The sequence below is a fragment of the Colletotrichum orchidophilum genome, assembly GCF_001831195.1.
Source record: "Colletotrichum orchidophilum strain IMI 309357 chromosome Unknown Scaffold_25.1, whole genome shotgun sequence".
NCBI lineage: Eukaryota > Fungi > Ascomycota > Sordariomycetes > Glomerellales > Glomerellaceae > Colletotrichum > Colletotrichum orchidophilum.
In genome coordinates, this window is record NW_019172981.1 from 335,342 (window position 1) to 363,086 (window position 27,745).

General features: G+C 51.8%; 10 protein-coding genes across 10 annotated transcripts; 4 read left to right on the forward strand and 6 right to left on the reverse strand.

The window, feature by feature from the left end:
• Positions 1-781: 781 nt before the first annotated feature.
• Positions 782-1,015, forward strand: CORC01_04055 (uncharacterized protein; the record flags this gene model as incomplete). Its single annotated transcript, XM_022615703.1, has 1 exon — positions 782-1,015. One exon carries the CDS (start codon positions 782-784, stop codon positions 1,013-1,015), a length of 234 nt encoding a protein of 77 aa, XP_022477880.1.
• A 1,075-nt stretch (positions 1,016-2,090) lies between these two features.
• Positions 2,091-3,218, reverse strand: CORC01_04056 (dioxygenase; the record flags this gene model as incomplete). The annotated part of the gene is made up of 5 exons (XM_022615704.1): positions 2,091-2,270; positions 2,337-2,417; positions 2,477-2,589; positions 2,725-2,888; positions 2,947-3,218. The coding sequence occupies 5 exons, from the start codon at positions 3,216-3,218 to the stop codon at positions 2,091-2,093; spliced, it is 810 nt and encodes a 269-aa protein (XP_022477881.1).
• Positions 3,219-4,040: 822 nt separating this feature from the next.
• Positions 4,041-5,925, reverse strand: CORC01_04057 (CoA-transferase family III; the record flags this gene model as incomplete). Its single annotated transcript, XM_022615705.1, has 4 exons — positions 4,041-4,595; positions 4,655-5,149; positions 5,206-5,504; positions 5,562-5,925. 4 exons carry the CDS (start codon positions 5,923-5,925, stop codon positions 4,041-4,043), a joined length of 1,713 nt encoding a protein of 570 aa, XP_022477882.1.
• Positions 5,926-7,337: 1,412 nt separating this feature from the next.
• CORC01_04058 (fungal specific transcription factor domain-containing protein) lies at positions 7,338-9,599 on the forward strand (the record flags this gene model as incomplete). Its single annotated transcript, XM_022615706.1, has 1 exon — positions 7,338-9,599. The coding sequence occupies one exon, from the start codon at positions 7,338-7,340 to the stop codon at positions 9,597-9,599; it is 2,262 nt and encodes a 753-aa protein (XP_022477883.1).
• Positions 9,600-10,175: 576 nt separating this feature from the next.
• Positions 10,176-10,982, reverse strand: CORC01_04059 (uncharacterized protein; the record flags this gene model as incomplete). The annotated part of the gene is made up of 2 exons (XM_022615707.1): positions 10,176-10,567; positions 10,730-10,982. 2 exons carry the CDS (start codon positions 10,980-10,982, stop codon positions 10,176-10,178), a joined length of 645 nt encoding a protein of 214 aa, XP_022477884.1.
• A 972-nt stretch (positions 10,983-11,954) lies between these two features.
• On the forward strand, positions 11,955-13,318 carry CORC01_04060 (mannitol 1-phosphate dehydrogenase; the record flags this gene model as incomplete). The annotated part of the gene is made up of 2 exons (XM_022615708.1): positions 11,955-12,699; positions 12,762-13,318. The coding sequence occupies 2 exons, from the start codon at positions 11,955-11,957 to the stop codon at positions 13,316-13,318; spliced, it is 1,302 nt and encodes a 433-aa protein (XP_022477885.1).
• A 193-nt stretch (positions 13,319-13,511) lies between these two features.
• On the reverse strand, positions 13,512-15,657 carry CORC01_04061 (uncharacterized protein; the record flags this gene model as incomplete). The annotated part of the gene is made up of 10 exons (XM_022615709.1): positions 13,512-14,048; positions 14,126-14,248; positions 14,312-14,658; positions 14,715-14,835; positions 14,892-14,926; positions 14,985-15,175; positions 15,234-15,309; positions 15,365-15,413; positions 15,474-15,494; positions 15,559-15,657. 10 exons carry the CDS (start codon positions 15,655-15,657, stop codon positions 13,512-13,514), a joined length of 1,599 nt encoding a protein of 532 aa, XP_022477886.1.
• Positions 15,658-16,577: 920 nt separating this feature from the next.
• Positions 16,578-18,537, forward strand: CORC01_04062 (uncharacterized protein; the record flags this gene model as incomplete). The annotated part of the gene is made up of 9 exons (XM_022615710.1): positions 16,578-16,640; positions 16,688-16,832; positions 16,884-17,034; positions 17,090-17,271; positions 17,330-17,502; positions 17,573-17,593; positions 17,641-18,030; positions 18,091-18,269; positions 18,327-18,537. 9 exons carry the CDS (start codon positions 16,578-16,580, stop codon positions 18,535-18,537), a joined length of 1,515 nt encoding a protein of 504 aa, XP_022477887.1.
• A 1,330-nt stretch (positions 18,538-19,867) lies between these two features.
• CORC01_04063 (major facilitator superfamily transporter) lies at positions 19,868-21,686 on the reverse strand (the record flags this gene model as incomplete). Its single annotated transcript, XM_022615711.1, has 3 exons — positions 19,868-20,615; positions 20,699-21,074; positions 21,215-21,686. 3 exons carry the CDS (start codon positions 21,684-21,686, stop codon positions 19,868-19,870), a joined length of 1,596 nt encoding a protein of 531 aa, XP_022477888.1.
• A 2,165-nt stretch (positions 21,687-23,851) lies between these two features.
• On the reverse strand, positions 23,852-26,068 carry CORC01_04064 (FAD monooxygenase; the record flags this gene model as incomplete). The annotated part of the gene is made up of 6 exons (XM_022615712.1): positions 23,852-24,303; positions 24,628-24,963; positions 25,079-25,633; positions 25,696-25,815; positions 25,869-25,934; positions 26,008-26,068. The coding sequence occupies 6 exons, from the start codon at positions 26,066-26,068 to the stop codon at positions 23,852-23,854; spliced, it is 1,590 nt and encodes a 529-aa protein (XP_022477889.1).
• Between the last annotated feature and the right edge of the window lie 1,677 nt (positions 26,069-27,745).

Consider the following 27,745-nt stretch of genomic DNA (forward strand, 5'->3'; position numbering starts at 1 on the left):
TCCGAACGCCATCTTCAGAAGCCTGATAGATCATGGACCTTGGTAGGACGCTCAAAAAGAGGGAATAAGCAATATACAGTGCCAAAGGGTTCCTGGTAACAGAGCCGTTGAGTTTAGAGGAGGATGTTGTTTTATCCCACCAAAGTCTCATATTGTAGAGAATATTGAAAAAGAGCATTCTCCGCTGATTAAATTGAGCTGTGTTCATTCATTGGACCACATCAAATCGGGTTAGAGAGAACGATTACCATAACCAAGAAATGTAGAAAAGCAGTATCAGGGAGGAAAGGTGAGCCTCCATCCCACTAGAAAATGTCTAGTAGATCTTTCTGAGACCGAGCCACACGCAATGGAAGCGGCACCGGGGACATGAAGAAGCTCAAACATGTTCTACAGCAGAATCCGAACATGGATTCAGGAGAAAGCTCTCAGAAATCTGTAACTTTATTCTCACCGGGGCCTGGATTTGCCCCGGTTGGGTTTCCTTCCCGTTCTTTCTCCTACGGTTAGGAGAGACAAGGTTCGCAACAGACTTGGATCGTGGCCACCTTGTGAATGCCATGAGCGACAGCCCTAGCTATACAGGTTACGGAGAAAACGCTCTCTTGATGTATAAGTAAGAACGATGTTTCACTCTAGTAAGTCATCTTCAGCAGCAAACCACTCATCACATCCACACAACAAGATCCATCAAGCATTCTACTCTTCAACTCCTCCTCCATTCCTCACCACCAAAGAACAAACCCTTTCTACCTATCTACCAAGCAAACCAGTCATCACAATGGGTTGCGGATGCTCACGAGACCTCACCCCTTCTGAGCGTGCGATTGAGGAGCGAGACGTCGCCACCCTCGAAATGTCGCAGAAACTCGAGTGGTATGCCCTCTTGGAACGAGGAGTATCAGAGAAGAGAAAGAAGCAAAAGATGAGGGAGTATCGCAAGGACTGGAAAGACTTCAACGGTCGCAGACCGCGTGGTTTCTGGGGCGACTCTCCCAACTATCGCGGGTGTTAAGTCAACTTCTAATCACTTGAGAGCACATTGCTCATCAATACATCATTCTCAAAGTCATGACAGCAACCTCCACAATCTCCGGTATTCAGAGCACATCACTACGCCGACTATCCGGGTTTGCTGTGCTGTACACGACCGTGGCAACGCTAAACTCTGAGGCTCACGTTCGCCACCCAAATCGGACAGAGGAAAGCTTCACAACTCAGGAAGGGCTTTATGGCGTAATGGCGTAAAGGTGTTTTCGTGCGGCGTAAACGTGGTGTAATGGATTGTCGGGAAATGCTTGGGTAGATTCTGCTGGGTTAGAAGAGGCCTCTCAAAAGCATCGAGGCATCCGGACTGCACAGACAGTCTAATGCCACACTATAATAAATAATACTTCCCCTCCAATGCCTCTTCCGATTCGTGATGAAAGTATAAAGATGACGCGAGTTCGTGACAAGTTTCCATCAGTATCTGCTCTGCTTGACAAAAATCGAGAATGCTGTCGGCGAATACCCCCATAGTATCAGCCGGTTCAGAATCTTACAGAAAAGTCTCGAAAGGTGGTACACAGCATCGGGGCGTCCGGTACCCAAGCGGCAAGTAAACTGTGGCATAAATTTGTGGTGCGATGTTGCGAATCGTGTGTTTTCGATCAACGAGGTTGAAAGCTCCCGTCATCTGTGGGATCGACGATTACAAGACGTACTTGATCAGATGTGCAGTGATTAACTTGAATTTATGCAAGGTTTCTTCCGTAAATCCCTTGCTGAAATAATTGAACTCGGAATCAAGATGAGAGAGAGAGGCACGTTCAATCCAAAGCTGCATATACCTGTTGTAGGATGCTTGGCTGCTCCGTAGTCGTGGTTGCTTTTGCATCCAAATTGGTAGAATGTATTTCTTTTACTCGGTTGGTTGGTGCACTCGATGGAGATGACAATTCTTCTAGAATCGAGACCTTCTTAAGCTCGAGCGGAAACGGGCTGTTGATCCTTACGATTACGGATCACATCATGCTTCAGAAGGCACGGCACGTGGTATATTGATGCTTCCTAGAATATAATGAAGAAAATCCGCCTAGCTTTCTAGATTACGCGGTAGTCAACTTGATGTTGTACTCAAGCTCCTTGGCAGCCTTGGGGTCCCCTTTTCTGTCGATGAACTTCACAGTAAGACCGTCCTTCACCGCAAACACAGAGTCATCATCCAAGTACTTTGAATCTTCGTCAAAGATTTGTGTTGTGACTGAATTGAATCCTTCTGATTTGACCTGGGTAAAGAAAAAGTCAGAACCTGCGCCGGCGCATGCCAAGTGGAACTCAGTGATGATGCTTACGATGAGATGAATGTGGGCAGGTCTGAAATGGTGGCGGTGCATCAAGTCCAAAAGCTTTCCAGCTGGGCCATCGCCCGGTACCTCAAATTGTTGTCAGTAAAAAGACGATTTTTTTTTCTCGATGCGAGAAGTATACATACTGGGTAAGGCGTGGGCCGCAGACAGTAAAATCCATAACGACCCTCCGCGTCCGTCTTGAAGACTCCGCGCAAGTTGTGCTCCGGCTGATCGATATCTTGCTGCTCGTACAGACCTGCAGTGTGACATTAGACGACATGCGTCAACAAAAGCTTGGTCTGATCTTCAAACTTGCCATTGGTGGATGCTTGCCAAACGTCGACGGACGCATTCGCCAGCGGCTTCCCGGTGTTGGAACACGTCACCTGACCGTACATGAAAGCGACCTCTCCGTCCTCGGGGTACTTGACAGCGATCGTGCTGCCGTTGGGACGGACGGGAGTGTCGGCCCGCCAGAAGGGGCCCAAGATGGCTGTTGCTGTGCCTGGCGTGCCGCTCTTTGTGGCAACTTTGTTGGTGATGTCGTCAACCAGCCTGCAAGTCTGATTAGTACATGTATTTGTGTCAAGCCGCCCTTTTCTTGTGAACTCACGACTCCAGTCCAATGACGTCGCAAAGCAGCTGGCCTTCGTTGCGTCGGTCATTCGACATTTGCCCCGCCCAATTGATCATGTTGACACCCATCATCCACTCATCCGTGGTGAGATCGACCTCGCGAGCAAAGTCGTGGATGTGCTGGATGAATGAGGCCAGAATCTCGCGGAGTCTGGGGTTCGTCTCCGACCCCATGGAGGCGATGACCTCCTTAGTGAAGTCCTGGCCGAGGCCCTGGTACTGGCCGTCTCCGTTCTGTAGTGAGCCCATGTTGATGAAGTGTGAGTTTTGTCTAGCGGTGTTTTCCTTAGTATAAGAAAAGGATCAAATAATGATGATGGCTTTCTAGGTGATACGATACGATGTGATCCTGAAAGATGAGCTAACGTCAACTACCCCGACTGCCAAAAAGCGTCCCGCAGTGGATGGAGGATAAGGTACTTATCCCAATCACAGCGCGTGCATTACCCGCCATTGCTTTGTCATTGCACGTGCGCTGAGCGGGTACCGCCGGCGGTAGGCTTCAAGCACCCGGAAGCGCCCCCCGGGTCCGGGGACAAACACTCCTCCCTTTCGGGTACGGGAATGGGATCCGACGCGAGGGGAAATCTACCGAGACTCCAGCCACATACATACATATACACAAAGACAAAAGACAATTTCATAAAGGATTTGATACGGTCGGTTCACCCCAACTACGCTGGGGACCCCGCAGTCCGATGGTTCCTTTTGGCGGAGTCACGCGCGGGGGAAGGATGGCGGCTTCGGCTTTGCGTTGTGTGATGTGACTTTGCGGTGCTCCTAATTCCGCGCGGATTTAGCCAAATCATACGATAGTCATCATGTTTGCCATTCGAGGCATCTAAATGGGGAAGTGAGTAGAATACATTAATCAGCCTCCCTGTAGGTGTGTTGAGCATGTGAGGACTACGGAGCATCGCCAGCTCCAGGCGCCAAGTCTACGGCCCGGCTCCCTGTGGTCAATTCTATGATCGGAGCGCAATGTTCACCGCATGAGAACTTCATCCAATATTTTCAATCACTGGATATCATCATTCAAAGGTCTAGATGGAGTTCTATCCTGCCTTGACATCAATTCACGCCGTGGGAAACTCCGTTTGTGTGCGCAACTATCCGGTGATCCTCTTCCGGTCCAAAGTCCCAGCTCGCCTCGTCCGAGCCGTTCGGTCTGCTAGCCCTCTTGAACCCAATCTCCACGCCCTCGATCTCGACCACCGGGCTCACAGCCTCCACATCTGCCTTGTAACGCCTTGCGTACCACTTCTCGCGGATGTTCGACGAGCTGAACAGCTCTGGCGCGTACCGCTTCATCGCCTTGAGCGCCGTGCCGGAAATCTGATCGACGCTGTGGCTGTGCCGCAGTGCGAGGAAATCTTCGCCCGCGAGCTTGCGCAGTTCGCGCTGGACTTCGTCTGGGTATTTTCCGGCCTTGATCAGGAGGAGGTCATACTGCAATAGCGATGCTTTGCCGTGCCACGAGCCGCCCTGCGTCGCTCTGTTGTAGAGACCGGTCAGGGCGGCGATGGCGCCCATGCATCCCGTTCCATAGTCGGAGATGGGGAACGGAGGGACCACAGGCTCGTCGAGTCCCATGAATTGACCTTGCGCCCAAGCCACACCACTCACCTGTTTCCTAAATGAGCATTTTGTGATTTTCCCAAGGAGAAGGGGTGGTGATGACTTACACAATCAGCAATCTGCTGCCAGCCAGGCCGCTGGCACCATTCCCCCTGGTATCCAAAGCAGTTCTCATTCACATACACGAACCCCTTGCCGCGCTCCTTGGCCAACTTGGTCAAAGCAGTCGCGCCGTAACCTAGCTTTTCCAATGCACCCGGGCGGTAGCCGTCCAGCACGACGTCCGCCTCGGCCAGCAAAGTCTCAAAGTGCCGTCTCCCCTCTTCGGTCTTCAGGTCGAGGTCCGCGGCGTGCTTGCCCATGTTGCCGTCGACCTGGAAAAAGGGAACGTCGCTGAGGTTCGGGCTGGTGATTTTCAAAACGTCCGCGCCGTACTCTGCCAGGATGCGTCCTACGACTGGGCCTGCAATGATGCGGCACAGCTCGAGCACCTTGACGCCCGATAGTACCCGCTTGTCGGAGGTGGACGGCAGAGGAGCTGGGGGCGTTGCGGTCTCGAGACTGTCTACGCTCCAGGGAGGAAGGGAGACATTCGTCTTGCCCTGCAAGGAGATTAGTATTGGCACAGCGCCAAGTCGAGGAATACATCGAGACGTACGTGAGGTGTTTTGAGAAAATCCTCATGCTTCAGAACGGGGACACCAGCTTGGCGCTTATCGGCATTCATACGCTCAAGCTCATCGACCGTAAATTGCTTTACATGAGATTCTATCGCCTCAACAATTGCAGTGTGATCTTTCAAGTCTGGCCTGAACGGCTCGAGTCCAATCATGCCAAGCGTAGTCGACGCTTCTAGAGACCCATGAATGTGGTAGTACTCGCCCGGCTGCTTGGTCTCATACAAATTCGCAGACATTCGGCGATAAGGATCTGACTGAGCCTGGAGCAAATCCGTATCTAAGTACACAAGTCAGAGAATTCCGTACTTTAATTTTGCATACAATGATGCCTCACCCTTTAAAAACCGCTTCACTTCACGATCGAGCTTGCCGTACCCTCCCACAGTTGCCAGATAGGCCTGAATTAGAAACGCTGTGCTCTTCTCCAAGTTCACCGAAACCTTCTTGTCCTTCCCGCCGGAAGCGTCACCATCCTTGGTGGCTGCAAGGGCCCCTGCTACACCACCTTCAATGGCCTTCAAAGCTGAGGCCAACTCCGTTTCCTTGAAGGGGATCGGGAAATAAGGCAAGTCGCGGGACGCTGAAAAGTGTACGGCCTTTGAGATCGTTTCCGCTTCTGCTGGTATCTGAACGGCACTGAGGACCAGATCTAGTATTCGTTTCGTCTCGGCGACGGATGAGTATCCTTGGTCTGTCATGATCGCTCGCTGCTGTTGCGGGAAGTTCAAAAGATTGTTGTCGGCTCGCGCGCACAAACCCTTTGTTGAGTTGAGAGCATTACAGAGTAGTTAACCCGTCGCACTGCTGTTGGGGAATTGCGTGCGCCTTCTAACTTGGGAATATCGCAACACCGAGAGAATGGAAGAATTATTTCTTCCGCCTTTCAGCTTTGCGATTGCGCATCGTGCCCGTATCCGCCTTGGATTTGCCGTAGCTTCTCTCTTCTACCCGACCCGATTCGCGAGGTCGGAAGCAGCTGCGTCACAGCGATGGACAACGAAACGTCGGACCCGCATCGGCAATCGGGTGGAAGTGTACGTGTCTGGTATGTTTGTCCGGTTAGAGCAACCTTGGAACCACATTTGCCCACCCGGCTTCCGAAAGACCTCGGCAAGGGGGTTTTCTACTGCGGGCCTAGGCTTAATGGGGGGCTGGGTGGCGCCTCCTGGGGCCAGGCTTAGGCTTCGACAATGGAATGGAACCCGTTGTCTCTCAGGTCTTGGGGCGATCGTCGGATAAGGGCCTTGTTAGGTTTGATGTCATGTCGGGTAGGGGACTAACTTTCGGTATCTTATTGGTTGAAGATAGGTGTGTTTGACATTGCAGTTTGAATGAAATGGTGTCCTCGGAAGGTGACACTCATGCTAGTTGTCGGTAGCTTTCTGTCAGTTGTACCCAAGCAAGTTCGCTGTCGTATTTTCTATCCTGGTCCCCCCCCTACTACTACCAGTTGTTTGAAGCTAAAGAGCTGATGTGGATTACGTAATAGTAGAGAGTAGTAGCGATGATCAAGACAAAATTGGACAATAGTTGCTCTGTCTTTGAGTCCTTTGTGTGAAGGCTGGAGTTGAATAATGGCTCAAAGTGCCGTTTGACCTGTAAGCGGTGGATATGTTGCTTGGTACGGAGCGGATGCGGGACACTGCTGTGTGCTGAGCCAAGCGGTCGACGATCCAACCCAACAACCCGTTTCTTTAAGCAGCAGTACAGCCAATGGTAGTTACTGCAGAAGTTCAGCCTCCATCATCATTGGCTACACTACCTTGGATAGACGTCTCTCGAGTTCTGACTTGTCCCCATTTTCTCTGAGCCTCGAAACCTCGGCATCCTCTGCGGCGTAAAAGGGGGCAGCACCAGGTAGCAAAATCTGGGGAAAGATTCGTGAGCTAGGACCCCCCCAGGACAAGTGTTCCCCCGCAAAAAAAGCGAAAGCGCGCAAGTAAAACACAGCTCTCAGCTTTGCCCCGGTCCATCCGTTGCCTCAGCTGGCCCCCAAGCCTCGAGTTCAATGTCGCTATCTTGTTACGCATTCGTTCTGGTTGAATTTGAGAGCTGTGAGGTCGCCTTTCATACTGTACATGTCAATAGGCGACGTTGAGGCGCGCAAACCATGCCCACGAAAAGAGTCCGTGAGAGCGAGCGGCGTAGATGCGTCAAGGCCTGCGGGAATTGCAAGCGGCGCAAGGAACGCTGCGATGGACAACAACCCTGTCGGAGGTGCGTAATCCGCAGAGTCGAAGTCGACTGCACCTTCATCGGCCCGCGGACGAACTTTGCCGCTGCGGAGGGCTCGTCGTCATCCGTGAGAAGTCCTGGTGGCCATCAGGTTTCCGTTCCTCCTCATCACCAAAGAAGCCCGTCCGGCGGTCAGGACCACCTCTTCAGCTCATATGAACCGCCCGCCTCCTTTCACGGAGCCGTCATTTCACCAAATTACCAGCAGCAGCCGCATAGGCGCGCGTCGTCGTCCATCAGCCACCTCTCGCAGAGCACTGCGGTACCACAGATATCGCGACTCATCGCAGATGGCAAGGGCCGGTTCATGTTCATTGGCGATGCAGCCAATTTGGCATTCCTGAAAGTGATCCGTCGACTTGTACGCGAACGCATCGGCTTGTGTCCCTTCACCGATGATCCTTTGCGCCACGTCATGGTCGAGGCGACTCCTGAAGGTCGCCCGAAATGGATCATCACGAACCCCGCCGATATCCCCTCAAAACCTAGCAATGAACAAGCAAGATATCTTTTACGGTGGTATCTACGCGCGACGAATTGCATTCTCGAAGTTTTTAATGAGTCTGAAATCTCAAAGGACCTTGAACATTGGCTGCGTGGAGAGCCGACAAGCCAAGATGAGGAAGTCATGAATTGCATCTTCTTTCTGATATTCGGCATCGGAGCACAACGGTGCCCAGATGATCGGGACGCTGATGCTGAGAAGTATTTCGACTATGGTCGATTTTTGGCAGTATCCTATGCAATGGAGAATCCAACAAACAACACGGTGCGCAGCTACCTACTCATCACCGTCTACCTTCTCGGCGCATCGAGACGCAACTCAGCCTTCATGCACCTGGGCGTTGCTGTCCGTGCCGCCTACGCACTAGGGATTCACAGGCGAGACGTGCCAGCACTATTTTCGACGCAAGAGCAAGACACCCGGGATCGACTGTGGAAAGCTCTTCGGGTTCTGGATCTGTTCTTAGCCGCCTCGCTAGGTCGCCCGTTGGCAACATCTGAGACCCGGGATACAGCGGCGAGCGAGAACTACTCGGCTTCACTGGATCTTTGTGCCATCTTTGAGTCCATCTTGAACGATGTCTACGCCAAGCGTATGGTCTCGACAGAAAAGCTCGAGCGCATCAGCGAGCAGCATCGTCGATGGGCCGCGAGGTTCAGTGATGGTCTCGCAGCTGACAGTATGAAGCCCAGCAAGTATGTCGACGCCGACGATGGTGAGAGGTATCCAAACATTGGGCTTTACCACATGAAAGAGGCATACTACTGGAGTATCATGCTTCTATCACGGCCTTTTCTCATCGACTTTGTCTCCAGAAACATTGCCCGCTCCCGGACGGTGCCAATGTGGACAGAGGAAACTCCAACAACATCGCCATCTGATCAACTATTGGTGCACGCTTGCGTAGACTCTGCGATACGAACCATTGACCTCCTATCGACACTGATAGAGGATAAGAACGTTGCGAAACGACACCCCTTTGTTATCAACTCCGTCTTTGTCTCCGCACTAGTCCTTGGCCTAGCTGTCTTTGGGGATCTGGACAGCACGTTCCCGTTAGACCACGGCTTAAAAGATGCGCAAGCGCTTTTGAAAAAATTTAGCAAACACGATCCCGTCGCGAGCAGAGAGCTGTCCATTGTCGAGCATCTCCAGAGCGCTTGTGTCCTGTACCGAGAGCGGAGAGCCCGTCGGAAAATGGAGTGTCAGGGGGTGCTCATCGGCGAGCTCTTTGGGAGCGTCCACGAGGGCGGTCCGCTGTCAGCGGAGGCGTCGAAGCTTGGCTCGAGTGCTGTTCACCGTGATATTCGGTACTTTGGTAACCATCGGCATTTGAGCACGTCGGAAGCCGGGGAGATTAATAGCCTGGATCAAAGTTTATCACTTACCACGGGGAGCCATGATGGGCCGCAGGTTATGGGCAGCGAGACTGGCCGGGGCTCGAATGTGATCCAGGAACTCACGCCGTCGACTGATATCCTGCTTCCGATGTCGCCAAGAACGCTGCTGTTTGATTCTTATGGGCAAGATATGCCTTTCTTTCCGACCATGGATGCCAGCATGGCCCACTTGGGATACACGGATGAGATGATGCTGGCTGGTGCTGGGTCTCTGATGGAGCCCCCATGTTAGCCATCGAGGGATGGCATGTCTTTGAGAGTAGACTATGTATGACTCGTTAGCGACTGGATGACCAAGCATGCCAAACGGTGAACTACAAAAACTTATGCATGGACCATGTTCATAACTGATGGGGAATGCCTACCACCTTAATTCAAACCCCCATATAAGTCCTGGTCAGTCCTCTCAAAAGCGATCTGTGATGTATTGAGATGCGAAGTTGAGTCAGAAATGATATGTGGCTCTATCACTACCTTACCACTCACTCACCGGTAAGCCATTGACTCGGTTTATGTACCTTGAGAGGAACATCAAAGGTCATGTTCGATCAACCAGGTAACGTCAAGAGCAATTATGAATGAGAATTTATATAGCCCTGCATGTGCATACATGTACCATCGTAAAACGTCAATGAGAAAGGTACACTCAATTAAGTTGATTAGATCTTGGTCTGAAGCATTCAAATAAGTGAGCCAAGCTTCCGTTCCTGCGATCTGCTCCAGCTCAAATTTGGAACACCAAGTACATATTGCTTTCGAGGCGTATGTACAGAAAAGAAAATGCAAAGATTATCGACTCGTACCACGTTCAAAAGCTCTCGCCTGCCGACCTCCTCAAAGCAGCAATGACCAAATCCGGCTTGCTCAAAAACGGAGAGTGACTGGTTTCCATATCCTCAACAACAACGTCCACGCCGGAGACGTCAATCATCTGTTGTTGACCTTCTGGAGGAACCGCCTTGTCCAACGCGCACTTGATGTACGTCACCGGTATGTCTTTGTAAGCAGGGTATGTGAGCTTGCTGTAGAAGGTCTGATAGCTGTGATGCTTGAGTCCTGCAATCGTTTCCTTGATGGCGACTTCTTCCATGTCGTTATAGAAGATGTCCTCGGGGCAATCGGGGTCGACTTTTGTCTTGTCCTCTGACACGATAAACCAAGGAAGCGGGATGCCTTGAAGCATGTCTAAAAGGGAGACTCCTGCAGGCATTTGTTAGTTACGCAACTTCGTCAACCTCTTTTTCAACCATGACTTGCCTTCCGGAACCATGAATGCAGCGCAGAATACCAGTCTTATAACGCCTCCAGTCTTGCCTTTCTTCTGCCGAGATGCCTTATCCAGACCGCGGCAGGCTTCGCAACCTACAATGCCCCCATAGCTGTGCATGAAGAGCACAACGTCTTCGCCATCGTCTACAGTCTTTTCAATCTCTTGCCGGATGGCAGCAACGTCGGGCTGGAAGTCTGATAACGGAGGCTCCGCGCCAAAGCACGGGAGCTGAACAGACTTGGTTGGATATCCCAGAGCCTCTAGCTGAGAGGTCACTGGCTCAAACTTGGTCGTACAGTGCCACGCGCCTGGGACAAAAATGAAGGTTGGCTTGGTAGTAGTCATGGTGTTTCTTCGTCCGATGTCCCTGACGTCGATATGTGGGTGTAAACTGTCTTTGTCACTTGCCAGAAGCAGTGGACCCTTGGGACCATTTTTGAACTCTTTCCCCACGGGGGAGGATCTCAACTCCTTGAGTTGAGACGCAGAGACCGGAACAAATTACCCCAGACAACGGTATGATGACTTCGGACCGGAGTCCGGGGTAGAGGTAACATGACCTTGGTCTTTAGCACTATTTTGGACACTAGAATGAGATGGCAGCTGTGGCGCCTGGGGTAGACAGTTAGTCCTTAATGGCCACGGGAATCCAGCCCGAATGAGGGATCTAGACTGGATAACAACGAGTTTAAAGTTTCGGAGATTCACATTATTGAAGAATAGTCCGGTATGCGATCTACATAGTCCCCGGATTTCTCCCCTCACTGCCGGGATGATACTCCGCAATTTATGCACGCTTGCTCCGTCACCCGAAGCTGGCTTTCGGCAGATGGTGAAGTGTTCGAGGTCCCATTCCCGACGTCTAAAACCCGCGATCCGATAGGTTCGACCGTACTACGAACAACTTTCAGCTGCTAGAAACTTTGAACCAAAAAACCTTCCCATCCGATGATCACCCATGCAGTGCTTCCGTGGACTTTCGGGCACTTCGGCACTGGATTAACGTGGGTCGCGGCCGGGGTCCGGGGGGGACGGAGTCAGCCAGAATCATCGAGAGCGTCATAGGTCCCAGCCCAGGAGCCGGTCTGGAAGTAAGAGGGCAGCAAGGCTAGGTCGTTTTTTTCTTCCTCAATCCTCTCTCTACATTGTCCGCGGTATATCTTTGCGAACTTCTTCATCGTTGTACTCTGTGTCCAAGGTTCCAAGACTGAAGGTAGTCTCACTTGTCTCGTTTGACGTGGTCTGAGCTGCCTACCTCCGAATACACATTTAAGCTTTTCCCATCATTTTCACGAGCTTTTTTCTGCCTCTGTCACGATGGCACCGCCGGAAGAGTTCTGCCAGACGCCAGACAAGCCCTTCAATGTGGCTGTAGTCGGTGGCGGCATAGCGGGTCTGACTCTGACCCTTCAACTCCTCCGGAACAGGATACCGACTACGCTATATGAACAGGCGCCCAAGTTTGGTGAGGTTGGAGCTGGCGTGTCTTTCGGTCCCAACGCGCTGAGGGCTATGTCCTTGATCTCACCTCATGTGCGGCAGGCCTTTGAGAACCAAGCAACATGCAACGAATCAGAAGACTACAAGGACGTATGGTTCGATTTCAGATACGGCGAGACTTGTGACGATAAACACAAGGAGGGCGATCTCATTTACCGTCAAAATTGTGAGACGGGTCAGACTGGTATCCTTAGAGCACACTTCTTGGACGGACTGGTCAAGCTACTGCCCGATGGGGTTGTGGAATTTGACAAGAGGGCGGAGAAGTACGAAGACGACGGTAAAAGCGTGCTGCTTTACTTCCAAGACGGCTCAACCGCGCGCTATGATGCAGTCATAGCCTGCGACGGGATCAAGTCTAGATTGCGAAGCTTGATGCTTGGTGAAGATCACCCAGCATCCAAGGCTATTTTCTCTGGGAAGTACGCCTACCGAGGCCTTATTCCCATGGAGGACGCAGAGAAGCTTCTCGGCAAAGAGCTAGCAAAGAACGCTCAAATGTACTTTGGAAGACACGGTCACATTCTTACATTTTCCGTCGCAAAGGGGAAATTCATGAACGGTAGGCGACTTGTTCCCACCCTTCTATCCCCAGGCTAGGAACAAAGGCTAATCAGAGACTAGTGGTGGCTATTACCAGCGCTGATGAGTGGAAGTCGGACAAGTGGGTCGTCTCCGTGAAGAAGGAGGACATGATCCGCGACTTTGAAACCTGGGGCGAGAAGTCTAGGCAAATCATCCAGCTCATGCAGAACCCCGACGTGTGGGCACTCTTCGAGCATCCGCCGAGTCCAACATACTACGAGGGGCGACTTTGCCTGCTGGGAGACGCTGCGCACGCATCCACGCCTCACAAGGGTTCTGGCGCGGGCATGGCGATAGAAGATGCATACATCCTCGGCAACCTCTTGGGCTCCATCTCTGACGCTAGCCAAATTGAGATGGCTTTCTCGACATACAACAAGATGCGATGGGAGAGGTCTCAGAAGCTCGTCACCGATAGTCGCGAGACAGGTCAGCTATACGACTTGGAGTTGAGCGAAGACTCTGAGTGGGTTGCCGACAAATTGTCGGCTCGGATGGATTGGGTTTGGAAGTATGACTTGACTGACGAGCTGGAGAGAGGCAAGGGGGAGTTGGTGAAGGATCAGGCATCTGTTGAAACCAGAGCGCAGCTTTGAGCAAGGGATCAGGGGTTGAACGTTTATTGTTAAAGCAGGGCGAAAGCGTATTTGTTGACTGCCACACCGTCCACATTCTCTTCTTTCACAACGATTATCTACTATCTAGCGGATTAAAGGGTTGCCATTGTATTACAATTATTCCGAAAAAAGACGCGGTTTCTTAACCTTCACTCGGCCACTAAGCTCCCCCTTATTCCTCAGCGGGTCGTTCTCCCGCAAGAAGTGTCTCCTGAATTCTTTGAGATGGGAGCCATCGTTCAGCTGGGATGAACCACCAAGAAAGGATGGCGAAGATTGTGACAATGGCCATGATGACGGGAGCATAGTTGAGCGTCGATGCCTCGACGGGAAAAGCGTAAGGCGAGAACAACACAGCCACGACCCAACCGTTCCACACGACAGCGATTGCTTGGAAAGGCTTGCTAAGGCGTCCCAGACTCCACGCAGGTTTTGGGAATTGCTTCGGCGTCAGGAACAGACGGCAGAGACAGATCAGGCCATAGGCAGCGGCTGAAGGCACACCTGCCGCCGAGACGAGGGAGGTGAAGGCCACTGATGACGGGAGAATCGTGCAGGTGATAACGGCGGAGACGCCCCAGACAACCAACACGGCGTTTCTGGGCTGGCCATCGACGACTTTGGCAACCCATGGGGACCACGGGAGGACTCCGTCGCGGGCTACGGCGAAGACCAAGCGCGACGCAGCGAGGATTGCAATCGCAGTGTTCTGCAAAGCCATGGTCAGCACTTGATACCTAGTAGACATATGGACAGCCTAGCCTCGCGATGGCATGGAAGACTTACAAACCACAATGCGACAATGCAGATGACGTTCATAAAAATGTGCCCTCCGTCTCCGAGGATGGCTGCGTAGAGAGGCACAAATGGCTGAGCACCGCCAAAAGAGAAAAGAACGTCCGCGTCAGGCTAAAGCACAGCGTGATTAGTATGACTTTTTATTTCCACCAAGCAAGAAGTATGGTGACTTACAACGCAGAATAGGAACAGGATCACAACGATGAAGCCACCGATACCACTGACCACGGTACTCCAAAAGATACCACGAGCAGCGGCCACACTAGCATTCTTGGTCTCCTCCGCAACGTGTCCCGACGCGTCGAATCCAATGAGAATGCCGGCGGTGGCAAGATACGACAGACACCAGTTCCAGCCTGCCGGAGCGCCGGTTCCGTTGTACGTGGTCAAGAAAGCATCATGAGCGGATCGGAAACCGTATATGCTGTTGCTTGTTGCGACTGGTAGCCAGATCATGTTCAGAACAAAGTCCAACAAGACGAAACCTGTTGATAAGTAGAAGATCCATTTGAAGTAGCGAGCTGAAGTCTTGTCAGCTCAACTTGAGTCAGTGAAGTACTCGTGACGGGGGTCTCACGAGGCAAGAGGTTCCAAATGGCAGCCAAGGCCAGCATGATCTCCGTTGTGATCCATTGAACGGCTCGGAATTTGACGCTTGAGGGATCTGAAGGGAAGTCAAGGTCGAAAACGACGATTTCCTGCCAACAAGTCAGGGACCAAAACGGGCAAAACATTGTCTCCAATATCTCCATACCGAGAGCATGTAATTGACAGCGGACTGTGTGTTGCCTAAGAGAATTTAGCTTCCACACTTTTCGTTACGCCTCGGAGATGATTGCCAACGTACTCGCACAGAATGTTGTCCATGCTGTGGTACTCCACCAAGCAACAATGAAGCCGAAGAATCTGCCAAACCGAGGTCCGCCGGCTTCAGCAGCCCACAGGTAGATGGATCCCGCAAGTGGAAGCGAAGAGCAGATCTCTGCAATGACCGCAGCGGTGATGAAAGTGAAGACACATGACACGATAAAACTCGTCCTAGTTGGATGTTAGGCACTGCATATGCAGGTCTGATCGCAACGATATAGGCTCATACCAATAAGCCAGGTTGCCTCCGGCCGCTATACCGGTGGAGAATGTCACGCGAACTCCGCCAATGAAGTAAAGAGCAGCTGAGTCAAGTCAGATGCCACGAGAGAAATATCAAGAGCGCGGTTGTGAGCGTACCAAAGGTTGTTGCAAAGTTGTGAAACGTATTGAATGTCCGGTGCAGCACCTAGAAACATGAGTATTTTGTGTGTGAGAGATGGGCCGACTTCTGGCGTCGTCTGCTCACCGGCTTGTAGCCTAGGTTTTCCTACACATCTTGCGGTCAGCTGATCGTTGCATTACCGAGTGCATTCATTTTGTAGATTGCATACCAAGACCCGGGCATCTTTTGTTGTTTCTTCTTCTACATCGCTCTGGAACGTGTTTGCATTCTTGGCGACGCCGTCGTCTTGGCGCTCTGTCGCAGTCATACTGATGATGATGATGTCCTCGATATTGGTCCAAGCTGAGCGAATTAGCGACGTCGGAGCGAACAAATGCGGACGGAGGGGACGTCGTCTTATGGGAGGGAGTATTCGGACCGTACAGGGGCCGTTGGAAAAATTTAATTAGTGGGACGGAAATGGTCGGCTTTTGCGCGACAAGCTAAACAAATTCTTCAATAGCTGGCTGCATGTGCCAATGGCTGACTTATTTAGTCGCGTGATGTGGGACTGGATGGCGGCATCGGTACTAAGGTCGTACGAAGTGGCCTTAGCATCAAGCTGGTGACTCCAAACGAGATGAGTTAAGTTGGCGTGTTCGACGCACAGAGGTTGCCATTGATCAGGGTTGAAGATAGTTATAAGGATACTTAAAGACACTTTCGTCCGCATCCTTCAGGCTCTTGCTTTAGTTTACAGCAGTGCAGCATGCCCAACCGACGTTTGGGCGGTTCTTATTGAAGATAGACAGACCAGCACGTACTAAATAGCAATTGACCTTCTCTACCTGAGGCAAAGGTAGTTTCTCATTGCTCCATGATAGGTTATCTTCTTCTCTTCGGAGCGCGATAATGTATTGGGTTCTAGTTGCGGTCCGCGTGCCCCCTGCCAATCAGGTCAACGGAAACAACCCCGGGTTGACTGCCAGTTGGGGTTTGGTTCGACACTTTTCGGGTAGAAGATGTATCACGCAATCGGCACTCGAAGAACGTCATATGCCAAGCCATGAGAGACGACCAGTCTTGATATGTCCTTTAATGTTCTAGATGCTCTGTGTCGAGATTCTGTTGTAATGGTTCAAAGAAAATTTGGCGTCATTATTGTACCAAATCCAATACTCTTTCTACTGATACCTGCAATTCGAAACTTCTGCCAACTCAAGAAAACACCAATATTGCGTTCATATGATGGCAATTCTAACTCTAGCTTCCCTGTTTATTCTCTGCGTTGTCGCGGTCACAGTGTTCAAGGTGATTCCGAGGAAAGAATATGACATGCCTGTTCTAATACTCTCCAGGCCGTCACTCGAGCCCACGCATCCCCGTTATCTCAAATCCCTAATGCGGGATGGGGAGCAGGCTACTCAAGGTTGATCTGGGCCTTTCGCCAAGAATACCGAGGCCACGTCACCCTCGAACTCCCAAAGCTGCATGAGAAATTAGGTATTCTTAGTAATCGAAACCGTCGATATGAGTGATGTCTGATTCGTCTAGGCCCTCTTGTCCGAATTGGCCCCAATGAACTATCATTTTACTCGATTGACATTTACGACACAGTCCACAGGGTCAACAGTGGATTTGTGAAAGATCCTCGCAACTATGGCGAGTTCGTCCAAGACGAGCACCCCGCACTCTTCTCCATTACGTTCGTTGAAGCCCTCAACAAAAAACTGCTTTTTTCACCGTCTGATAATTGACAGAGACCCGCATGAGCATTCCAAACGGCGAAGAATCCTCGGCCAGCTCTTCAGTCGCAGTAACATTGAAAAGCTCGAAGAGCTCATGCTTCATCATATTGACGAATTCATCTCAGCAGTCGGAAAACGAAGTGTCTCTCTTGATATAGGCCCCGCCTGCCGTGCCCTTGAGGCAGACATCATCTGTAAGACGCTCTGTTGCAATTTGGCTTCTTCTTCTTGTCCATCGCCTAACATCTTTAGCGCAATTTTCATTCGGCGAGGCCCTATCCGCAGTCTCTGCCTGGTCCAAAGGAGAAGAAGTTGCCTTTGTAGCGAAGAATGACGAGAAGGCAACATTTCTGCCTCTGGTGAGTACTGGAAACTCCCAAAATCGACAAAAGGCTGATCGTGGAGATTATGAACTTTCCAACGTTGTATGCTATTTGGATGCGGGTTGAAGACTTGTTTTGTCACATGGAAGGGTCACGAACATCCTCCAAAAAGGGGTTGCAGCAATATGATCAGGTGAGTATTAAATGCTCCGAACCTCGCCAGTCGACTAACTTGAGAAGTGGACGTACCAAGCTTGGGTCAGAAACAAAGATTCAGACCGAAAGTCGCCGTTTCCAAACCTGCTCAACGTAATGGTATCTGCCGGTGTACCAACACAGACCGCTCTATCAGAAGCCAAAGAGAATCTGGGACCCGGAACCGACACCACCTCTGCGTCCTTCGCGCACATCTTGTTCGCCCTTTCGTGGAACCCGACGTTTCAGCAAAAGTTGTACCAAGACCTTGCATCTCGCGGCTTCCCTACAGATATGAATACCTTGGAAAGTATCCCTCGCTTGAAAGCTTGCGTGAAAGAAGGTATTCGTTGGGCTGGTGCGTCTGTTGCAATGTTGCCGCGTGTGGTTCCGAAAGGTGGCGTTGAGCTATGCGGAAAGTTTGTTCCCGAAGGCGTGAGTCGATCCACATTGGCACCATCAGTGATTTGGTATCTCTAATCCCAGATGTAATAGACAATCATAACTTCATCCCCGGTCTGGTATCTCAGAGACAAGTATGCTTACCCGAATCCGGAGCTATTCAACCCCTACCGCTGGATAGACGAGTCCGGCATGAGCGCTACTGAGGATGCATTACGAGACAAATTCTACATTCCGTTCTCCAAGGGAGCCAATACCTGCATTGCGAATCAGTGAGTTTCACTTATGGACTCATCCGGGTGTATCATGAACTGACATGCGATCCCTAGCTTCTCTTACCTCGAGTTGTACCTGAGTGTCACGAAGATGGTGGTCAATTTTGAAATCGCCCCCGCAGATGAAAAAGCTAGACCTGCGCAGCTTGCCGGACTCAATAGTGCGGATTGGCAGCCTGTGCAACTTCCCAAGAGGAAAGAATGGGTTTCTGCGGTGGTCAGCGAACCTCTGCTTATCAAGACAAAGCCACGAAGGCGGCTGTGATTGAAATGGCTCGTGCCCACGTCACTATCTAGAAGGCTTTGAAGAAGTTCCCAGAAACGAAGAGCAAAACATAGACCTCCCCGATCAGCGAAGTAGTGTTGCGGACATCAAGTTTCGTCCCCGTCTGTGCGAAGCCTCTTTATGAAGACGCCTCTGCTATATGGACATTCTGGGTTGCTATGGTTTCTACCGTGATACAAAGCGTGGTCCGAATATTCCTTACCTTTGCCATAGATGATAGAGGTAGACGTCTGAAAGTACAAATTTCTTGATAACTGCGTCCCAGCTGGCCGCTTTGTGTTTCAAGCGATCTTTAATGAGGTCACACGAGCGGTCAAGTTAATCACCCACGGCAAGTTGTGGATCAAGAGGCCAAACAGCAACCAGCCCTCCCAGCAACTCACTCTCTATCATGAGGTCGTCGTCGCCCTGGTGGTCTAGCGGTATGATTCTTCCTTAGGGTTGTCATTAAACACATCCACCTGGAAGAGGCCCTAGGTTCGAATCCTGGCCAGGGCCTGACCCTTTTGTTTGATCCACTCCGATGTCTTGGTGGAGCTCGGAGTTGACTTTTGGTAGCAGAACTGATGACTCTGTAGAGTTGTGAAGGCCTGGTCAGGTTTGCCATAGCAAACTACTGGTTGAACCCTTTTCTTCTTCTTCTTCTTCTTCTTCTTCTTCTTCTTCTTCTTCTTCTTCTTCTTCTTCTTCTTCTTCTTCTTCTTCTTCTTCTTCTCCTTCAGTTAGGTCGGTGGTTCCTCTGGTGGTCTGTTGTAGTTCATTTCATGTTTTCTAAAACAGAAGAGATCTAGCGTGATGCCGAGAAAAGGACCAAAAGTGCAAGGTAAATCTCATCAAGCCGGCTCGTAACACGCCTTACAAAAAGTACGAGGTTCGTCAAAGCTCCTTGAATGAGCGAATGAATTATCATTTAAAATGGTTCTAACACGACTCATTACAATGAGTCCATGCGTGCCGCGCGCGTTCTATCTTCATCCGAGCTGGGATTACAATTTGTAAGCGTTTCACTATTTTCGTGAGTACCAAAGTTGTTCACAACGTGGAGAAGGCGTCATGAAATGGGGAGCGCTATTAGCAAGCATGTCTAAGGATTCTTTTAGCCAAGATAATGACTTACGTAATAGCCACTGTCGTAGATGAGCTTGTAATTTTACATGCGACGAAAGTAGAATCTCCAACATGCAACTGACATCAACATCGTGTATGCATTAAGTGGTGAGTCGTCTAGGCTTAGCTAGTCTACTGAAATCTACCGGGTATCATTTCTATATTATCAGACCGCTCTGTTATGCAAATTTGAGGGGACCCCTTAAAGGGTCTTCCTCCAATCCCACTTAGTTGCCAAGCCTCTCGAACATGCGATCATGATACTGCCCAGAGCAAGTGTCACGCCCGCCCAGATCCAAGCACTATAGTAACCAATGGAGCGCACAAGTGCGCCACCTACGGGAGAGCCCAAAAGCAAAGCAACAGACATCACGGCGTACGCCATGCCAAGTCTGGTTCCGATGTACTTCTTGTCCTCCGTGAGCAGAGAAAACGTGGCCGGCTGCAGAGAAAAGAAGGCTCCGCTACTGCATCCGTAGAAAATGACAGTCACCAACAAGCCGGGGGTGTGGGTGACGGCCGAGAGGCAAAAGGCCGAAATCGATAAGCTTGCTACGGCGACGATGAGCATGTTCATCCGTCCCAGTTGCGCGGTGAACAGGATGGGAATGGTGCGCCCGACGATGGATGCGCCGTTGAGGATTGCCAACAGGTACTTGTCAATCTCGGTGCTGACGGCGTGCCTTGCCAGCGCGTACCCTGGGACGTAGACAAAAGGCGTGTACATGCCGAGGAAAACCAGGCAGCAGGCGCCCACGAAAAATAGGTACGGAGGATCTTTGAAGGCAGACCGGTCGATCAAGGGTCTCCTGAAAGCCGATGGTTTGGGTGGTTCCATGGTCAAGATGGAAACGCTGAGAGTTGCCAACGCGATCAGCGCCATGGTGCGCACAGTCCAGCGGAAACCAATTTCGGGCTGAATCGATCGAAACAGGATTGGTAGTACCAGGCTATGGGGGAAAATAATGTTAGCACCCAGTCTTAGCCGACGGGATATTTTGATTAGGGGAAAGTATGATGCTTGAAGACTTACCCGCCAACACCGCTTCCTGCCGCTGCTATGCCGGTTGCCATGGGGAGCTTTGTGGTAAACCACGGCGATAGTATGGCAACTCCCAAAACGGCCAAGCCTCCCATCCCGACTCCAATGCAAAGTCCTTGTGTAAGCAATAGTTGCCAGAGGTTCTGGCTGAAACTTTGGAGGATGGATCCGGTGACGATGAGCATGGTCCCCACCCAGAGGAGTTGCTTTGCATAACCCAGGTCAAAGATGGGGCCCGCAAAGAGACCCAGGAACACCATCAGGAAACTCTGCAACGAGCCCACGGTGGAAATAGCGAAAGAACTGTGTTCCCTCAGGAGATCGGCTTCGTAGTAGACCTGGAATGTACCGAAGCTAGCGACGAGACCTGTACCGTTTGTGTTAGTTCTAAACTCGCTCCTTTCATGGCTTAATCCCCAAGTTGATGCGGCCCGTGCGGGCTCCGCGGGATCCCAATTGCAAAAAGACATAAGGCAGTTGAACGGCGGGTCCGGCTTTTTGACTTACCCCATGTGTTGAAATAAATGAAAAACGAGCCGAGAACCTGAAGCCAGGCCTTCAAGCCTCCATTTGGAGGATCGGCTGGCTTAGTGGGCGACTGTGACGCAGACTTGAAGTCATCATTACCATCGCTACCGCTCTCCTCATCGAGCTTCTGCATCGGGTCTCCGCCCGGCCCGTAGGACTTTTCCTTGTCGGATGTGTACTCCATGGTTCTCTCAATACGGGTAGGTTGGGTCGTATCGGTCGCGGGTATTGCAAGCGCTGCAGGTGGCGTTGACGCAAGTACCGGGATAGTCTGTCGTGCCGTCTCTCCCTCGATTGGCGGGCTCAAGTGCGGCTGCGGCTGCGGCGTTGGTAGTACTGATTCGTTGTCAAGGCCGGCTTGATGAACAGAGCGAGAGGTGATCCAGCAACGACGACGAAATGAATGAATTAACGATAGGTAAAGAGCCTGCTCAGCAAGCCTTTGTGTCATCTATCCAGTTCTTCCCAACCTGAGCAGTTAAAGAACGAGTAGAAATGGAAAATTAGCCTTCCGTTTGTTTAAGTACAGTGGACGGAGTCCTCCACGGACCCCCTCAAAACGCCGCCTGGGCCTCGCCGCAGCTCGGGTTGCGCCGCCCGCGGTCGCAGGCCACGTTACAGAGACCAGATGGACCTGCAAGTATATCGTTGTTGCGATGATTTGGGGGAAAGTATAGCGGTAACCTTACCGTTTCCAGGCGGGATGGAAATAACCTGAGGCGAGGGGCCGCGAGTTTAACAAGAAGTGCAAGTCAGGCACAGTGGGCCCCCTGGCTGTTATTGTTCGGGAAACTTCCAACGTCTCGGAGACCAGACAAGTCTTGACGCAGTCTGAAGAGTGTCAAGAAAGCTTGGAAGGGTTTGGTGATGTCGAGGCCCAATGAGGAAGTCGGATCGGCCAGTGCGTTTAGGGATCAACGTTGCAGGAGGCGGGCGACGGAAAACAACAGGTGTCAGAGTAGTCCGTTACTAGACGATTACGACAAAGTAGATAGAGCAAACTCGCAAACGACACATCACGTTTGGCATTTATAAGCGGACCGCCCTGGATAGATGTGGCCGCAGAGAGGGGGAGTCACATTGCAAGAATCCTCCAACGTCTCGGATCTCTTTTGGCATCTGCGAACGCCAACAGCTTTGAGGCATTTGAACCTCGTTGATATCTCGGCGTAGTGGAGTGGGCGATTGATAATTCTTGTGCGATTGTGGTTAGGTTACACTGGGCGGTGAATGAGAAAATGCTCTTTTGAGTCTTTTCCATCAGTTCGGCCACGGTCCGTCGTCTGGTAGCGGGGTCCTTATCAGCTTTTCGGCATCGTCGTCTGCTGTTCAGAATGCCGAACCACAGAAAGAGTGACTCTAAGGCTCCTCTTTGAAGAAAAAAGATGCCGAAGCCCTCTTTATGTATGGCTTGGCGCGGGGATCGAAAATCGGGGATTGAATTTCGAAGAAAGCTGACTTATCTAGCAATGTGAGTAGCAATGAGCGTGATAAACAACCCGCCAGTTCCCGTGACGTCCCGCTAGTTGCCGCCCGAGTTGCCGCGCAATGCGGCACCGGTGGGATGAAGAAAATGTCAGTGTCATTGCATGACAATAGGATTAACCGTCGGCGGGGACATTCTAGTTCCGTATGTGCTATCCGTGTGGATATGCAATATTGAGTAATTGGCCCTTATGAGGGATAGGAGTAGGCGCAGAGATTGATACTCCGTACAGTGAAATGGGAAGTTGGCGCAGGAATTCTAGTTCTGTAGCGTAACCTTTTCCTCGGTTCGGTTCCGAGCATTCAGCACTGAACTAGGTAAACAGAGCTTGCCAGTTCCGAACCGAGGGAACGTGGCCACCGTCGGGACTCGGAATGGGGGGGTCGTGGAGTGATTGTCGGGAGATCAATATGGCAGGTCGCACAAGGCCGCAGAATCTCCAAATAAAGTTGCAGATGATGTGCTGAAGGAGTCCGACCTAATCATGCTGGGGGCCCTTTCGCGCCATCAAGAGTCGATAAGCGTTGCTCGGTTTCCTCGGTCTCGGTCTTGAGTCCCGCTGACGATTGATTGAATCGGTGCACTGCGCATGGTCGGGTTAAAGAGGGCGAGTGATAAATGACAGCGCATCTGTACTCGCACAAGTACGAGGTTCGAACCCGACAGATTCGGTTTGCCTGCATATTGCAGCTCCATGTGCACCGTAACGGCAAGCCAAGGGAGTTTACATCTCCACCAGGGTTTCGTACTATGTACGGATACGTTCGTGTAGTAAGGGGCCACTATTAATTAACATCTGCCGACTTTTCCCCAGCCCTGGTAAGTTGGTAACCGTGGGCCCTGGCTCGTTCGCACTAACGAACATATGAGATCCATGGAGAGGTGCAGATCACCATGTCCATCGCAATTGGCTGACCATGATCAATCACATTCCAGAGGCGGCGTGTGCATATGAAAAAACAGGAGGTTTGTTTATCCACATATTGAGCTTCAGGGGTCTCTCTAAAAAGAATTTCGTTGGCCCTTTTTGGGCCCCTCGCTCCAGTAAACCCGGTAATGGTACATCATCTGACTAAAATCAAACTTGAAAATCATCAACACAGAAGCTGGCTGGCCGCAACTGTTTGGTATTACTGAGTCAGGTACGACAGGTACTGCTTCCACTCTTCTCCTCCTTGGCCGACGTAGCCAATGTACATGTCTGGCCTGACGACAACGGTGAAGTCGTCATCCTCACCCGCCCAATCAGCTGTGAAGAACGTTTCTGGCGATGAAGAATCTTCAGTCACTCCAGTTGTACGAGGGGTCTCCGCATTGTGGGGAGCGACAGTGAAGAGTCTGGCCAAGTCCTGGAGATTGTCCCCCAGGGTGGCGGCGGCGGGACCATTCGATTGTCGTCCAATCTTGAGCACCAAGTGCTTGCCATACTTGCCCGCCACGAGATCATACAAGCGCTTCGGCTCTTGTCCGGATGCTGGCGTGAGGAAGACATCCGGACAACGCCGGCCCGCGGTCCAGAGTCCCAGGCTCGGGGATTCTTGGATCAGGGGGGAGCCGGTGCCATCGTAAGAGACACCCATGCCTAGTTTCTGCACGTTAGTCGATAATTCTTGCCGTTTTGCTGTGCTTGAAGACTGCTACTGTGTAGGTTTCGGCAGGGCGGAGAAACGTGGAGGAGAGGGATTGTCGCATGGCAGGGTGGTCTGGAAGGACTTTCCGAATCTGCAGTAGTCCCCATGTCCCCTTCACAGGGGGGACCAGACACGCAGACACTCTAACAAACAGAGTTTGAAGGAGCAGAAGCGCGCAGCCCTAAGAGGACTCCGACTTGCCGACTTGGGGATTCGGGACTTGGGGGGGGAGAGCTAGGAGGGTATCACGCAATAAACATGCAAGACAAGCGTACCTGTAATGTACCCAGCGTTTTTCTCGATTGTGGAGACGTACTCCTTTGCGGTTCGAACCGTGTCTCTGACAAGCTTTGCTGCAACGTCGATGACGCCCTGGGCAACGCTGCGCCGCTCAATGTCGTAGCTCCGGATGAGCTTATCAGCCGCGCCAGAGCTGAGCTTCTTGTTTGTGATGGCTTGCGCCAGCCTCCATGATAGCGCAAACGAGTCGGCAATACCGGTGTTGAGGCCTTGGCCGCCGTTCACCGAGTGAACGTGCGCTGCGTCGCCCGCCAAGATGATGCGGCCGCCGCCGTTCTGGGACACAAAGGTCGACGCAATGCGCTCCTTGACTACCATTACATGCACTGTCAGCTATCATCATGCAACAAAACATTGGATGGCATGCTGACAGGGCGGCTATGCTGCCGGCCCGCCGCTGCTGCATCAAGGGGCTGCTCAAATTACCTTCAAACGTGCTGAACCACTCCGTCTTCTTAAAGTCCACTCGGTGAGGGGCCATGTGCTCCCGAATCGAGTTCTCGGCCTTCTCCTGCGTGATCTCGCCATCGAGCAGAATATAGAATCTGGCCATGCCGCGCTCTCTGGGGATCCACGAGACCCGGCTCTGGCCGTTGAGCTGGAACGTAATGATCTCGGAGCAGACCGGGAACGACGTGTCAATAAAGGTGTCCAAAACGGCCCAAATCATCTCTGGCTTGGTGCCGGTGAAAGTGATGCCCAGCGTGTTGCGGACTGTGGAGCGAGCGCCATCGGCTCCCACCGCGTATCTGCTGCGGATGACTCGCCCCTTGTTGGTCGTCGTCACCACGCCGTTCTTGTCCTCCGAGATGGAAGTGACAGTCTCGCCAAAGCAGACGGACGTCTTGAGTCTCTCCACGAGGGCCTTCTCGACAGCGGGCTGGCCAATCATCAAGAAGTTCTTGCGGAAGCAGTGCTGAAGGCTAGTCCACCATTGGTTCTGGCGCGACTTGAAGTCGCCCTCTGCAAAGGTTGAGCTTGCTGCAGTCACTGTTAGATACTGGGGATTCTTTCAGAAGGAGGTACGGTGGGCGGGAGCCTACTGTTGCAAGTGATGCCTTGCGGGAGAAGCTCGTCAAGAACACCAACGACCTCGAGAGCCTGTTGGGTGCGAGCATTGAGCGCATCGGCTCTGCCCAAATCAAGAGTGGCATTCTTGCTGTCTTTTTCGGCCGTCAGCACTGAGATTGAACTCGAAGCTGTTTTGCAAACCTACCAATGATGCACACGGATACACCCAGCTGCTCGGCGAGGTAGCCGGTAAGAAGACCAGTTGGTCCGCCTGGTGTACTCAAGTCAGCAATGCTGTTTACTTTAACTCATCTGGGCAATTCCATATCGGCATGACTACTTACCACCGATGATGGCCAAATCGACCTGAGTCTCAAGAGTCTCGTCGCGAGGAATAGAGCCCATGGTTGATGGTGGTGAAGTGTTGGACGGGGTGTGGTTTTCAAGTCTTTGTGACAATGAATGGCAATGAAGTTGGTGATGAAGTTGGTGGTGATGTTGGACGCAAGGACTCAACTCGGTGTAAGTCGCGGTTCAAGATATTTGACGGTAATTGGTAGGATCTATCCGAGTAAGGCACACGATGGTTCCGGAAGAAAAAAGTCCGAGATGCAGGTCGAACGACTACCGATTACAAACAGATCGGACCAGGGGTGAAGGCATCGTCTAACGCGGAACCAGCAGATATTGTTCGATGGGTGGCTTACATGATGTCTGACATTAAGGGCCAAGGCCAGATCCGGGGACCAGTTACGGTCGACCGCCGAAGGGTGTGCCGTGCCTTGTGCCGAGCCCCCTCCCCCCCCCCGGTGTGGCCGATGCTCGAAGAAATACCGCGGGTAATCGTCTGATCTCGGAGCGCGCCGGGGTCATTCCTGACACGGAATCGAATGCTTCACATCAACCACACATGACTGTGGATGCACTCCGCAAAGGGTAATCGACCTAACAAAACTGAATGTTGTTCCGACGATCTTGATGTGACACGCTACGACATGCCAATGTAGCAACGCAGCTGCAATCCCGGCTATCTGGCAAGACCTGCCCAGTCGAGGAATCTGCGCCGTGGCCCTCCCAATCTTTCGCCATGCCATCCCGGACATCGTGTCCCGGTCCAGAGAGGCCGATCGGGTAAGGCGCGCTTTTGCAATACTCGGGGGGGGGCTGCCCTGTCCCCACAGGCACGGGAGCATCCTGCCGGTGCGGAATCTGGCCCCCCCTACTAGTCGTCTCTGTGACCACCGTACATAGTATGTTCCAACGGTTGAGCCACCCATCTGCCGCGGTTCAACCTGGGATGAACCAGACTGTCAAGAGACTAGGCCAACGTTGGTGGCTCGATTCTGTTTTCGTCCAAGTGGTTCCCTCCCCACACTGGTACGCCTCCCACCAGGACTTAAAGGATGCAAAAAACAGGATCTATCCACCTTCCCTTGACGACTCCCGCGCGGCTACAACTTAGATCTTGGACTAGCCAGTGGCCAGACAGCTTCCCCTTTGAGGCTTTAGCCGGCAATGCCAGTTGGTCCACCGTGACGTGGGTCATTAGCTGTCAGCCCTTCAAAATTGGTCCATGTCCCGATGGAGCGCATGAGTTTCTTGGTCCTGATGGGCTCGTTCCTCCTGGGCGGTGGGGTTGGGAGCACTGACTCGATCGACGATGGAAGTCGAATGAAGAGTAGGGAAAATGACTAAACGTGAATAAAGGGAAAAAAAAAAGAAGGTCATGCATGGTATGACAGCCACTGACAGGGTTAGGATGCCTGATGCTTCTGATTCTGTGGACAATCCTTACCATCTTGCCATCCTTCTAGACAATTTTCTATTGACCCCTAGTGGCGACATAGAGAGTATCGAACAACCACGGTAACTGTGGATGAGCAACACCGGAATAAGACCGTTATGGGCCTTCATATGGGGGATGGCCAGATGTGACCTGATGCAGCTCCAAGCCCATCGCGGCCAGTACCGCGACTTGGCCCGCTGCTCCTTGCCATGGCCCTTTCCGTTTGATCGTCATCTCCGGGTGTGTCTGTACATAGCATGCAGATGCAACGCTGGCAAACCATTCCGCGAAAGGCA